Source organism: Castor canadensis, chromosome 5 (assembly GCF_047511655.1).
Source record: "Castor canadensis chromosome 5, mCasCan1.hap1v2, whole genome shotgun sequence".
NCBI classification, from domain to species: domain Eukaryota; kingdom Metazoa; phylum Chordata; class Mammalia; order Rodentia; family Castoridae; genus Castor; species Castor canadensis.
In genome coordinates this window covers 123,900,676-123,916,106 of record NC_133390.1, presented here as the reverse complement: position 1 = coordinate 123,916,106, position 15,431 = coordinate 123,900,676, and the positions used below count along the sequence as shown (strand labels likewise).

General features: G+C 37.1%; 1 protein-coding gene across 10 annotated transcripts in view; it reads right to left on the bottom strand.

The window, feature by feature from the left end:
- The window catches only part of Rbms3 (RNA binding motif single stranded interacting protein 3), a 1,393,896-nt gene that overhangs the window by 892,146 nt on the left and 486,319 nt on the right, over positions 1-15,431 (bottom strand). Inside the window, exon 3 of one of the 10 annotated variants that reach the window (XM_074074030.1) lies at positions 12,560-12,602. The exons of the other annotated variants lie outside the window; for them this stretch is intronic. Within the exon in view, the coding sequence (XP_073930131.1) occupies positions 12,560-12,602 (43 nt within the window). The remainder of the gene's footprint in view (positions 1-12,559; positions 12,603-15,431) is intronic. 10 annotated transcript variants of the gene reach the window in all.

Genomic DNA, 15,431 nt, shown 5'->3' with positions numbered 1-15,431 from the left:
GTCTGCCAAGAAGAAGGAATTTATCCAAACTGTCTCTTCCTATAACCCACAGAAAGAGATATTATCTATCTCCCCCACACACATTCATGGAAAATGATAGTAATAACATGAAATTTTGCAATAATCTCACTACAATGAGATGAAAATCAATTAAAATTCATCTTATTTTTATGTTAAGGCAAAGGGCACACCTTGCTATAAAGAGGAGTTGGGTTTTTATTATAGAATATAGAATAAAAATAAATTTTCATCCTATGACATGACAATCTCTAATTGTATTCAACTACAAAGCAGTCCTCAAAGACATCCTAGTAAACTTATTTATTAGCTCAGTTAAGATGGCACCACCACACCTTCCACCTCTGAACTTTGACCTTACTTTTAGTGGAAATGAAGGTAAGGATGTGCAACACAGGCAATGACTTCTAACTTTACAAAGTGAGCAAAATGCCTGTGAGTCTCCACCAACACATCAGGCTTTGTTGTTCCTTCATTAAAACATTTGCATGTAAAAAGCTTATGAAGTTGCTTAACTTAAGAAGTATGCTGAGGAGATTCCAAGATGGCGACTAGAGGGAGGAAGCAGAAAGTGTGCTTCTTAAAGTAAAATCTTGGAGAGACTCTAGAGATACACCTTGCAGGAAAAACCACCAAGAAGAGGCAAAACTCCGACTCTGCCCCACCTCCAGCCTGCGCATAACATCCCCACTCCACGTTAAATGGAGAAACCAGGAGGGCTCCCGAGCCACCATATGCCAGCTCCAAGACTGCTTGTGAAGATGCAGACCACCAGATGAGCTAAGTGGCATGTGGTACTCCCACAGACAACACTGGGCCAGATCAGCATAGCCCCCTGGACAGACTGACCCCCATTCAGGGGGAAAAAAAAGAGAGAAAAAAACAAACAATAATAAACAAGCAGCTGAAAAAAAAGACACGTAGCAAAGAGGGCAGGGTGCCCTGAGTCCCGGAGAGTGGGGGAGGGGGAATATCTCAGGTGAACTGTAAATAAACAAGCCGGCCAGAGAAGGCAGGAGCAGCGGCACCCTCCCAGAAACCTTGGAGAGGGGAAAGCTTGTAACTGTGGCTGTCATGTGGAAAGCACCACCAGAGGGAAGGGCACTCCTCATGCAAAAAAGACGGCAATTGCAAAAGGCGAGTAGGGTTGTCTACTGGAGAAAACAAAAGGGACAGGTGTCCAGGAGAACTCTAAATAAACAAAGCCTGCAGCAGCAGATGGTTGACATAGGAGGCAAGTGAGCTGCAACCTCAGATAAACATTCACAAAGATGTCTCCAGACTCCCCCTTTTTTTATTCTCTTCCTTTGATGAGACAACAACACCGGATGCTGAAGGACTAACTGAAACTGTATTGCGTTTGAATTTGGGGTATTTTTGTTGTTGTTTTTGTTTTTGTTTTGTTTTTGTCCCCTTTGATGAGAAAATGACAGAACTACTTCACAGACACTGAAAAGTCTTCAGGAGTGGAGGCTGAAGGACTAACACCAAAATTATTAAGACTGAAACTTTATTGCATTTGAACTTGCGGTTTTTTTTTGTCTTTTGTTTTTTTCATTATCTTCATTATCCTCTCTCTGTCTCTCTAATGCCTGTTTAGCTTACTGTTGATTAGTACACTATCTCTCCCTGTTCATTTATTTGGCTGTGTTTTTAATGTTTGTTTGATTCGGTTTTTTTTTTCCCTTTTTCTTTACCTTCTTTGCTTTCCCTCTCCCCTCACCCTTCCATTCTAGATATCACCATTGTTATTATTACAAGTAGACAATACTGAATTACTCAAAGTCTTAGAACAGTAACAATAGCAAGGGCAAGATTATGGGAAGATAGAAAAAAGAGGGAAATCATTTTCCCCCAATAATAAATTCGTACAGGAACCAGAGGGAAATGAAGAAATCAAATAACCAGAATCAGACTCCAAAAAAACGATGATAAACTATGCCAAAGAACCCAATGAAGCCCAGAAAAACAACCTGAAATAAGAAATCCTGCAAGTAATCAATGAGAATTTTATAGAGATGAAACTGGATAGGGTCAACCAAAATGTACAGGAAACATTCAAGAAATTCTAAGACAACAAAAATAGAGAATTTGAGAAAGCACAAGAACAAATAAAAGAAACCATAGAAGCACTGTATAAAAACCAAAGTGAAACAAAGAACACAATAAATAAAGAGATAAATGAACTCAGGATGAAAATAGACAATATTAAAGAGGAAGATACTCAGGATATGGAAAACCTCAGAAAAAAGAACAAAACAGAAATGTAAAACAAAATGGAAGGCCAATCCAGCAGACTAGAACAAGCAGAAGACAGAATCTCAGATCTCAAAGATGAAATGGTAATTAAAGGAAAAACTGAAGAACTATTAAACAACTAAAGACGAGTGAAAAAAAAATGCAAGAACTTACTGACTCCATCGCAAACATGAGAATCATGGGCATTAAAGGAGAAAAAGTGCAAACAAAAGGAATGCATAATATAGTCAACAAAATTATAACAGAAAATTTCCCAAACCTAGAGAAAACTATTCCCATACAGATGCAAGATGCCTCCAGAACACCAAACAGACCCAACCAAAATAGAACTACCCAGAGGCATATTATCATTAAAACAACAACTACAGAGACCCCCAGAAAGAATATTGAAGGCTGTAAGAGAGAAAAAACAAATAACGTACAAAGGTAAACCCATCAAAATCACAGCAGACTTCTCAACAGAAACATTAGAAGCAAGAAGAGCTTGGTGTGAGGTCTTCCGGGAACTGAATGAAAATAACTTCAACCCCAGGATACTCTACCCAGCAAAACTATCATTCAAAATAGATGGAGCAATAAAAGTCTTCCATGATAAGCAGAAACTAAAACAATATGTGACCACAAAGCCACCACTACAAAAGATTTTTCAAGGGATTCTGCACACAGAAAGTGAAACCCAACATAACCATGAAAGGACAGGCAGCACCAAACTACAGGAAAAGAAAAAGGAGGAAAGTAGAGAGTAACCTTGATTTAGGTACACACAATCAAACTTTCAAACAACTAAGACAACTAAATGACAGGAATCACCACTTACCTATCAGTACTAACACTTAATGTTAACGGACTTAACTCCCCCATCAAAAGGCACCGTTTGACAAACTGGATTGAAAAGGAAGATCCAACAATTTGTTGCTTACCGGAGACCCATCTCACTGACACAAATAAGCATACGTTTAGGATGAAAGGTTGGAAGAAGATTTACTAATCAATGGCTCCCAAAAACAGGTAGGTGTAGCAATACTTATCTCTGACAAAGTAGACTTCAAACGAACATTGATCAAGCGAGATAAAGAAGGACATTCCATACTAATAAAAGGGGAAATACACCAAAAGGAAATAACAATTATCAACCTATACACACCCAACGTCAACACACACAATTTCATCAAACATACCCTGAAAGACCTAAAAGCATATATTAACTCCAACACAGTGGTCGTGGGAGATTTTAACATCCCATTATCATCAATAGATAGGTCATCCAAACAAAAAATCAATAAAGAAATCCTAGATCTAAAATATACAATAGATCAAATGGACCTACTTGATGTCTACAAAACATTTTATCCAACTTCTACACAATATACATTCTTCTCAGCAGCTCAGGGAACCTTCTCCGAAATAGATCATATCCTAGGGCACAAAGGAAGCTTTAGCAAATATAGGAAAATAGAAATTATACCATGCATTCTATCAGATCACAAAGCAGTAAAACTAGAACTCAACAACAAAAATAAAGACAAAAAAACATGCAAACAGCTAGAAACTGAATAACTCATTGCTTAATGAACAATGGGAATTGATGAAATAAAAGAGGAAATTAAAAGGTTCCTGGAAGTCAATGAAAATGAAAACACAACCTACCCAAACCTATGGGACACAGCTAAGGCAGTCCCATAGTCATGAGTGCATATATTAAAAAGACTGAAAGATTCCAAATCAATGACCTAATGATACATCTCAAATTCCTAGAAAAACAAGAACAAGCAAATCCCAAAATAAATATATGGAGAGAAATAATAAAAATAAGAGCTGAAATCAATGAAATAGAAACCAAAAAACCATACAAGGAATTAATGAAACAAAAATTAGGTTCTTTAAAAAATAAACAAGATCATAGACCCCTGGCAAACCTGACTAAAATGAGAAGAGAAAAAACCCAAATCAGTAAAATCAGGAACGCAAAAGGGGAGATAAAAACAAATACCATGGAAGTCTAGGAAATCATCAGAGACTACTTTGAGAACCTATATTCAAATAAATTTGAAAATCTTAAAGAAATGGACAGATTTCTAGATACATATGATTATGAAAAACTGAACCAAGAGGATATTAATCACCTGAATAGATCTATAGCACAAGATGACATTAAAGCAGCAATCAAGAGTCTCCCAAAAAAGAAAAGTCCAGGACCTGATGGATTCTCTGTTGAATTCTATCAGACCTTTAAAGAAGAACTGATACCAACCCTCCTTAAACTGTTCCATGAAATAGAAAGGGAAGGAAAACTGCCTAACACATTTTATGAAGCCAGTATTACACTTATCCCAAAACCAGGCAAAGACACCTCCAAAAAGGAGAACTAAAGGCCCATCTCCTTAATGAACATTGATGCAAAAATCCTCAATAAAATAATGGCAAACCAAATTCAACAACACATCAAAAAAGAACATTCACCACGACCAAGTAGGCTTCATCCCAGGAATGCAGGCGTGGTTCAACATACGAAAATCAATAAACGTAATAAACCACATTAACAGAAGCAAAGATAAAAACCACTTGATCATCTCAATAGATGCAGAAAAAGCCTTTGATAAAATCCAACACCATTTCATGATAAAAGCTCTAAGAAAACTAGAAATAGAAGGAAAGTACCTCAACATTATAAAAGCTATATATGACAAACCTACAGCCAGCATTATACTTAACGGAGAAAAACGAAAACCATTCCCTCTAAAATCAGGAACCAGACAAGGATGCCCACTATCTCCACTCCTATTCAACATAGTACTGGAATTCCTAGCCAGAGCAATTAGGCAAGAAGAAGGAATAAAAGGAATACAAATAGGTAAAGAAACTGTCAAAATATCCCTATCTGCAGATGATATGATCCTATACCTTAAAGACCCAAAAAACTCTACTCAAAAACTCCTAGACACCATCAACAGCTATAGCAAGGTAGCAGGACATAAAATCAACATAGAAAAATCATTAGCATTTCTATACACCAGTAATGAACAAATTGAGAAAGAATATATGAAAAAAATACCATTTACAATAGCCTCAAAAAAAATCAAATACTTAGGAGTAAACTTAACAAAGGAAGTAAATGATCTCTACAAGGAAAACTATGAACTTCTGAAGAAAGAGATTGAGGAAGACTATAGAAAGTGGAGAGATCTCCCATGCTTATAGATTGGTAGAATCAACATAGTAAAAATTTCTATATTCCCAAAAGCAATCTACATGTTTAATGCAATTCCCATCAATATCCTAATGACATTCATCAAAGAGATTGAAAAATTTACTTGTGGAAACACAAGAGGCCACGAATAGCCAAGGCAATACTCAGTAAAAAGAACAATGCTGGATGTATCAAAATACCCGACTTCAAACTATATTACAAGGCAATAGCAATAAAAATAGCATGGTACTGGCACAAAAACAGACATGAAAACCAGTGGAACAGAATAGAGGACCCAGATATGAAGCCACACAACTATAACCAACTTATCTTTGACAAAGGGGCTAAAAATATATGATGGAGAAAAGATGGTCTCTTCAACAAAAACTGCTGGGAAAACTGGTTAGCAGCCTGCAAAAAACTGAAACTAGATCCATGTTTATTACCCTATGCCAATACTAACTCAAAATGGATCGAGGATCTTAATATCAGACACCAAACTCTAAAGTTGGTATGGGAAAGAGTAGGAAATACTTTGGAATGAATAGGTATAGGCAAAGACTTTCTCAATGGAACCCCAGCAGCTCAGCAACTAAGAGCTAGCATAGATAAATGGGACTTAATAAAACTAAAAAGCTTCTGCTCAACAAAAGAAATGGTCTCTAAGCTGAAGAGAACACCCACAGAGTGGGAGAAAATATTTGCCAGCTATACATCAGACAAAGGACTGATAACCAGAATATATAGGGAACTTAAAAAACTAAATTCTCCCCAAATTAATGGACCAATAAAGAAATGTGCAAGTGAACTAAACAGAACTTTCTCAAAAGAAGAAATTCAAATGGCCAAAAAACACATGAAAAAATGCTCACCAATTCTAGCAATAAAGGAAATGCAAATCAAAACCACACTAAAATTCCACCTCACCCTTGTTAGAATAGCCATTATTAGCAATGCCACTAACAACAGGTGTTGGTGAGAATGTGGGGAAAAAGGAACCCTGGTACACTGCAAGCTGGTGCAACCACTCTGGATAAAAAATTTGGAGGTTTCTTAAAAACCTAAACATAGATCTATCATATGATCCTGCAAAACCACTCTCGGGGATATACTCAAAAGAATGTGACACAGGTTACTCCAGAGGCACCTGCACACCCATGTTTATTGCAGCACTACTCACAATAGCCAAGTTATGGAAACAGCCAAGATGCCCCACTACTGAAGAATGGATTAAGAAAATGTGGTATTTATACACAATGGAATTTTATGCAGCCATGAAGAAGAATGAAATGTTATCATTTGCAAGTAAATGGATGGAACTTGAGAACATAATTCTGAGTGAGGTTAGCCTGGCGCAAAAGACCAAAAATCGTATGTTCTCCCTCATATGTGGACATTAGATCAAGGGTAAAGACAACAACAACAACAAAAAGAAGAATGCTGGAAAAAATAACACAGAAAGGTAAAAACAGTCATTTTCTTTTAGTGCTGAAATTCCATGGAAGATAATTTTCCTGCACTGACATAAGGCAAAAAGAAAATAGAGATGCATTTTTATCACAAGTGATTTCGTCTATATAAATAAAACCATATTAAGATTGAAGTCAGTCTTAATGTTTTTCTATTGATAGCAGAGATGACTGGGATCAAGATTTTGGTTGATATTTGTTCTGCTCACTCCCATCCTCTACACATACCTGCTCCATTTTTAATTTCTCCAGATTCTTAGGATTCCCACTGCCACCTCCATCTCTGATTACAGGGGCAATCAGATTGGAGTCTTTTACTGAGCCACATTCTAATCTTTTCCAAATTTAATTCCTCCAGAGCTTTGCCCTCCATCATCTAATGGAATGTCCAATTGTTTGATGATCTGATCTAAATACAGCCAATGGATGAAAGGGAATTTATTGACTTGCTGTTTAGTGATGACACAGCTACCTAGCACAGCAGGTGCAATGCCAAAAGACCAGGATAATTTTTAGTGACCTATGAAAATGCTATTTTTTTTTAATTAGAAGAAAGAAAATGAACCTTTAGGCCACAAAATGTTTTAGTGCATAACATTAATGTTTATCTTTATAATAACAAAATTCTAAAATGTAATTTTTTGAGGAAGAAGCCCATAAAGACAAACTTGTCTAGAGAACACATAGGTCATACTGGAGAACTGTGGCTATCTGGTCTTACATGCCCAAGATTGGGTAGCAGTCCTCATTTATTAGTTTCTCTATTTTTTGCCACTCATGACTAATTCATATTGGATAACTGCTATGTGCTATGAGCTTCATAAAAGAAAAATACTATGAAGCACAGTTCTTAAAAAAAGTTTTTAAGAGCAATCTATGAGTAATCAAGGTGAAAGTTCTTAATCCTCAGAGAATCTGAATGACTATTATCAGGTCTAGGATGTTCTCTCTCAGGATAACATAGGCAATACAAGGTAGTTTCTTAATCTTTATTTCACTCAATGAGAAAATTTATCCATTTTTATTATTTCCCAAAATAGTGAGTAGTGTAACTCTCTGGCCCTATAACAATTTCTTATGCTTGCTCTAAGAAACTCTAAGGAAATTATTATAATTTCATTACAAGTTTGGACGGCAACAAATGAGGCTACACAGGGTGACCTCACATTTAAGATATTTGGAAATCACGTTATATAACAATTTTTAAAAACATCTTGAAATTTGTTCCTTCAATTGTTTCTCCTATGTGACAAATGATAAACAGCTCTGAAATACCAAGCAAAATAACAAAGGGACAAAATGGAAATCGGGGACACAGGCAAATATTAATACACACTTTCATCCAAGTGTTAACACATGTATCAGAACTCAGGCACAGCAAGCAGCAGGACCTCAAATTGAACACATAAAGAAAGAGGACCGATTGGCTCATGGATTCCAAGGAGGGGCTCAATTTCCAAACCCTGCAAGGAAAGATATGCAAAAGACTTTGAGAATAGCTGGAATGAAGGGCACACAAGAGACTGGAATACCTTTAAGATTCATTGTACTTGTTTATTTTCTGTACTTCTATGTAGTATTTTTAGTTATCCTATTCCATGAATGTTTAGCACAGTGGACATGATGACTGAATTCAGGGAATAACGTGATTAATTGGACATTTCATAAAACGCATATCTCATTATTCTGGGACCAAATCAAAACTTTTATAAATAGTAAACAAAATTTTTACAATAGTCAACAAAGCATCAGGTTTGCAGTCACAGACGGAGGTGTATGTTCTGTCTTTGCATTGTCTTTGTAGACAGCTCTTAGTATTTGCCAATTCATTGATCTGTCATCAGAGGGTGGGACTTTGGAAACAATTTCCCTCAGATTTGGAGACTATTGGGAAACTTGTGTTATATGAATATAATTCATGAGTATCAGCCCTCCTTTACATGAGTAGGAAATTAAAGTACAAAGATGTATAGAGTTTCATCTCTAAAGTGGTTATTTTGGTATATTGGTTTTCTAGAAATGGTCCTTCTCTGAGCTCCTGTATCTAGGTCTATGTCTGATAAGCATACATAATCTTTAGAAATGGATTGGTTGATAAGTGCCCAAGCAAATATCATTATCTGGGGCTAAACGAGCCTACTAACCTAAATTTCCTTAATATTTTATATAGCAATGAAGATATGTTAATTAAATGAATGAGTTTCAATTTAAAGAAATTTTTAAAGTTGCATAAAGGTAAGTGATCACGCATTTTAAAAATGGCCAATTAAGAATTTTAGTGTTTAAAAGGACAACTCTTTTACCTGTTAACATAAGCTAATGGAAGCTTCTTGCCAGCCTCTATTCTCAGTCACTGAGTTCCACATTACATTTCATCAGGCACTGGGAACAAACAGTAATCCCAAATTACTATGCCAGATGGAGACCACAGTGGTTTCTCTGTTACTGCACACACACTTCTGAGTATCCTGCCCAATATTCATTTAGTCAGATGGGTGCTTGATTTGAGTTTTATACTGAAATCAAAAAACATTTAACGCAGGGACAAGTGTGGTGGCACAAGCCTGTAATCCCAGCTACTTTGGAGGTGGAGATTGGGAGTATTATGGTTAAAGACCAGCCTGGAAAATGAGTTAGTGAGATGCCATCTCAATAAACAAGCCAGGTAAGATGATGATTCACATCTATGATGCCAGCTACAGTTAGGAGAACATAGGAAGATTGAGGTCTGAGGCCAGCCTGGGCAAAAAGCAGAAGACCTTATCTGAATAATAACTAAAGCAAAAATGCCTGGGGGGTGTGGCTCAAGTGGTAGCGCCTGCTTAGCAAGCATGATTCCCTGAGTTCAAACCCCAGTACTGCCACAAAAAAAAAAAAGACAAAAAAAATGAAACATTTTAATGCAAGAAAGCTCAGTAAGTACAATGGGGAAAATTGCTTCCCACTGTCTAGTAGCAGTGACATGAAGAGTTAGACTGATAAATGTTGAAGACAAAAACCCAATTTTAAATTTGACATCCTTAATGCTACACTCTAAGTACATTTTTAAAAACTTATCAGAGTGAAACACAATGGTTTCCACATCTGATCCCTTACCATACTGAAGTAATTTTAAGCAGAAGAGTGGAAACATTTTTTAACACAGTTTCCCATTAGAACAAGGCTATAATTTAGATTATACAAGTAATGATTTTGCTTAATGTTAAATTATTGAGCATAAACCACAACTAATTTTTTTTCTTGTGTTGATATATTTGGGTAAGAGAGTTGTTTGTGCTTTTTCTCTGGCAAGAATAAGGGAGTGGAAAATCAATGAATGCAAAGAAGTGGGGACTGAATGGTGCTCATGGAAAGGGCTAGCAGGGATCAGCACCTTTGCTATGAGAAAACCCTTGACATCAGTGTCCCTAGCTGTAACATGGACAGATTCAGATTGGATACATCTTTAGAAGCAGCCAAAAGGCAGAATAGTGATGGACAAATAAGAAAAGCTGAGTCACATGAGCCACAAATCAAAGCCAAATTAGTAGACAAGGTGAAAAGGAGATGGAGGCCTTTACTTGAGGCCAGACCTCCCATACCTCAGGATGACCTTGATTAATATTCTGCTTAAGAAAAAATCCATTGGTCCTCTTTAAGAAAGGGCTTACCACAGGACAATAGATAGGGGAGTGGGTTGGTGGTCAGCAATTGACAAAGTACAAAACAATTGACTGCTGGAGTGAGGGACTGAAGGGGACCAAACTATAGCCCTGGAGACCAGAAGGTCATTCAGATACCTGAGGAGCCCTGGCCTATAGGCTAACACCAAGGCTTATATTCTGAAGAAACACTTAGAGCTCATGCTACAGAGGTGAGATAAAAAAAATTATCAATGCAATAATTGTTTCAAAAGGTGTTAAACCTCATGAGTGATCAGGAAAAGGTAAATTAATACCACAATTATGTAGTTAACTAGGTCGACTAAGTTGCTAAATTTAAAAAAGACTAAAAATGCCAAGTTTGTGAAGGTGGTTGAAAAATAGAATTCTCTTCCACAACTGGTATAAATCAATTTGAAATATTTTTGACAATACTCATCATGGTCAAATGTATACATTCATATAATCCAGCAACTCTACTCCTAAGTGTAAACCAACAGAACTGTATTATCTGTGTATATCAAAAGACTTATTCAACAATGGTCAGAGTAACATTATTTTTAATAGTCCCAAACTGGAAACAATTTTTCCATCAAAAGGAAAAAAAAAGACGAACATATTAAATATAGTTACTAAGGAATGTTACACAGCAATAAAAAAGAGTGGACTGGTACTTTATAGAAAAACTTACATGAATCTCACAGAAAAAATGGGACAAAAGCCAGACATGAAGGAATTTTTTTTGGCACTACTGGGGTTTGAACTCAAGGCATTTGCTAAGAAGTTACTCTACTACTTAAGCCATGCCCACCGTCCTTTTTGCTTTTGTTATTTTTCTTATAGGGTCTCACATTTATTTTGTCCAGGGCTGGTCTTGGACTGTGATCCACCTTTTTACATCCCCTGCATAGCTGGGATGGCAAGCACATACCACGACACCCAGTTTTATTGGTTGATGTGGGGTTAACATAGCACTGGCTGGTCTTGAACTGTGATACTCCCAATCTCTACCTCCTAAGTAGCTGGGAAGACATGTGCCACCATGCCTGGCCATCAAGGGAGTATATTCTTTATGATTCTACTTATCTAAAGATCAAGAAAAGACAAAAGTAATCTACGCTGTTAAAAGTTGGGCTAGTGATTATCTTTGGCAGTATTTACTAACAAATGTGAGGCGAGGAGGATGAGGGACTTCTGGTAATGAAGAAGAAGAGCTAGCTCTTGATCTGGTGCATCCACTTTGTGAAAACATATCAAGATGTACTCTCATTACTTGTTTGTTTTCTATATGTGTGTTAACCTTTACTAAATGTACTAAATGTCATCAATACATGTTATAGGCATGGAACAGAGAGGACAGTAAGAACGGGAGACAGTGTCAGGGAAAGGCCTTAAAGAGAAGGGTCCTGAGCAGAGGTGCCATCTGGACTAGTTCTAGAAATGTGGGCCAAGAGCATCATCCCCCCAGCACTGGGACAGCCCTCTCTCCCAACCTGCTTAGTCTCTTTTGTCATTCTACGGAGTGAGTGAGCAACTTGAACTTTCTTACTCTTGAGTTTTTCATCTGTAAAATGGAACTATCTTGTAGCTTTTTTGGAAAGACTAAATGGAAGAGGGAAAATTTCAAGTAAATGCCTGAAATAATTCTCAGTGGATAACTGATAACAACAAACACATTTTTGTGACTTTCTTCCCTTATTAAGCTAGCTCACATGAGAATTTGTTTGAGAAGGTAAAAACCTCATCTCTCTATTTATTAAAATCATCAGGAACACTTTCTCATGCCCAAATTCATGAACAAGGAGAACCTGCCTATGGCCACAGTGGAGCATGGCATGGGCGTGGCCTGTAGAGAATGGTGGCCAACTAGTTGAGATGTGAAAATGAAGAATGTGGTCTCAGCATTGGGAGAGCAGGATCAGATTTAGACAGGATGATGGGCCAAAGGAAAGAAGAACTGGCAAAAAATTAAATTTTTTTCTCACCACAGTCTTCTTAACCATCACCACAGAAAAGGTCTTCTTGGATCTGCACATACAGAAAGAGATCAATTGATCATTTTTAAGAGAAAAATATTTTAAAGTTTCTAATGTTAAATTCATTTTGGAAAAAGCATATAGTTACATTCAAGCAGTGGTATTTATGGCTTCCAAGATGGGTCATACTTTGAATGCTCTTGAATGTGGTCTGGTACCCTTGGTTCTCTAACAATTGTTTTTTTCACATATAGCAAAAGTTTTGAGAGAAAGAAAGTGCTAATCGCATTCAAATTCCCCTAAGTAGCCACTCTCCTATGGCTAGCTAGACATGGAAGGGAGGATCAGTCCTTTAAAATAGAACAAGCTGCCTTCCTGACAACCAGGGGGAGCAGTGGGCTGCCATGTCTCCTCTCCCAGGAATGTAAAGGAATTAAAACAAAACCATGAAACTGCCAGCATCTTGCATATAGCCCCACAGTTAAACACTGTGAGACACAATGATTCTGTGGAATAAGAAAAGGTATCAGCCACTTTTCCAAGAATGGTTTCAAAATCCAAGGCCTGGCAAAAAAAGTTCACCAGGTCTGGAAGAATATAAACTAAAGTGACCACAATGAGAACTGCCCAATACAGCAGTCCATGTGCAGTTAGCTGGCAGCTTGACTGTATGAGAAGAGCGAGACCATGAGACCACTCGGGATTCAAGATTATGACATCTGCCTTTGAGTTTTCAGCACAGATTGGACCAGAGCTAGAGTTTTAACAAAGGTGCTGCTACAAGAGTAGCACTTTACTGTCTTGCACTATCCCAGTAACAGTCTGATTCATTGTTTTATGATTCCTCCTCATTATTTAAGGAACACAGCAGTAGTTCCATAGCTACTTTGGCTGTTTTATTTCTTAAATTTCTCCTTTGGTTAGGGTTTATGAGGCAAATATATTTCACTTACTACTTTACCTTCATCCAATAATACAGGGATTCAGCTGAAAAAACTGTGATCAAACCTGTCCAGCCCAATCTGGTCTTCATGAACTAAGTTGTTTATTTTTAAAGTTCTGTCACTCCCAGGTTGCATTCAGATTTTTTCTTCCTAATTAGGATCCCACTGATTTAATAGAATGTGAAGCTTGATTTACTGGTTGGTGATTGCCAAGGCCACAGGAACAGCTTATTGTATGTGTGTCAATGTATGTGTATGTGAAGTATTTTTTTAAAACTGGGGTTTGAACTCAGGGCATTGCACTTTCCAGGCAGGTGCAATACCACTTGAGCCATGCCCCCATCTCTTTTTGCTTTAGTTGTTTTTCAGGTAGGGTCTCACATTTTTGCCCAGGCTATCCTTAGACCATTATCTATTTATTTCTCCCACATAGCTAGCATGACAGGTGTGCACTACCCAGCCCCTCTTACTGGTTGGGATAGTGGACTCACTTTTGCACAGGCTAGCTTCAAACCACAATCTTCCTGATTTCTGCCTCCCAAGTAGCTGGGATTACAGGCATGAGACAGGGTACCTCATATGTATGCATTTTTTAATGCTTGCTTTCTTCTTATTCTTCTGTGTAACAAACAGAAAAATCTGTTACAAAATTTTTATACATAGATCTTACCAAGCTAGCAACAAATATGAGGATATTTTTATTTCAATTAGTAAAATAGATACAAAACAGGTGTGGTACCCGGGAAGTCACAAATACCTAATGAATTGTGTCATCTTTCTAACTTTTTTGTTCCTGACTCCTTCCATCTTTTCCTTGTTCCCGCCATCTTTCTGTACTTCTTTCTCTAACACATTCAGCAAACAACTCACATCACTGTGGTACAATCCCCACAGTCAAAGGTAGAAAAAATATTATCTGTAGAAAGTCTTTCTAAGACTTTATTTCCATCAATCAGCATTTGTTCGTAGAGTGCACCTGTCAGCAGAAATGGAAAAGAAAAATAGAAACTGAAGCCATACAGCCTAAGTAGTGGCCCTAGGAAAAAATACGTAACCTGGTTGGATTGTAGAATCAGGTAGCTGAAAAAGAGCAGCCATTGCTGCTTACCAAACCTCCCACTGCTATGTGCCATCAGTGTGACATGGAAAGTTACTGGTATCATTTTCATATTCTGCAAAATGAGGATGATAAGAGTACCCATATTCATGTCCTCACATGTGCCAGTTTGTACACCAAAGGTCTACCCCATCAGAATGTAAAATTGATACATAACAGCCTTATGTTTGCTTGACTAGAAAGAGATGCTGTCTTGGTGTCTGACTTAAGGTGTACAAGTAAGATAGATATTTCTATGGTAGAGAGTCCAGTGAAAGTGACAATATAAAAGAGAAAAAAAGTCAATAAAAGACTTTCCTTTTTATTGTTACTATGACAATATATTTTTAATAAGCATTGATAAAATTTATCAAAAGTTAACCAAGTGTTAAGCACAACAAAAAGATGCAAATACCTTTTACCTATGAACTTCATGTATTTTAAAATAATCTTCAGAAGTATGGCCTGCTAATCATCCTGTTTTATAGGCAGTGAATGGAGGCAGTCAAAGAAAGAAGCTAAGACATGGTAAAAATGGAACATGCAACGATGCTGTAGAGCCAGAGGATGCTGTTCTTCTGGAAAAAGATGTATGTAAGAATTACATGTGGATCTTGTGAACTGCTAAAAACACAGACTTTGGGTCTCACCTTCAGAAATTCTGATGTGGTAAGACTAGCACAGAGCCCCAAACTGTCCTTTCTAACACATTCTCTAGTGATGCTGACACTATGGCCTATGAACCACAGTTTAAGTAGCATTGCTCTGAGACATTTTATTTCAATTGTCAGCAAGAGAAAATAAACCATCATAGTAGGAAAAAGATAACTCTTACTTTCAA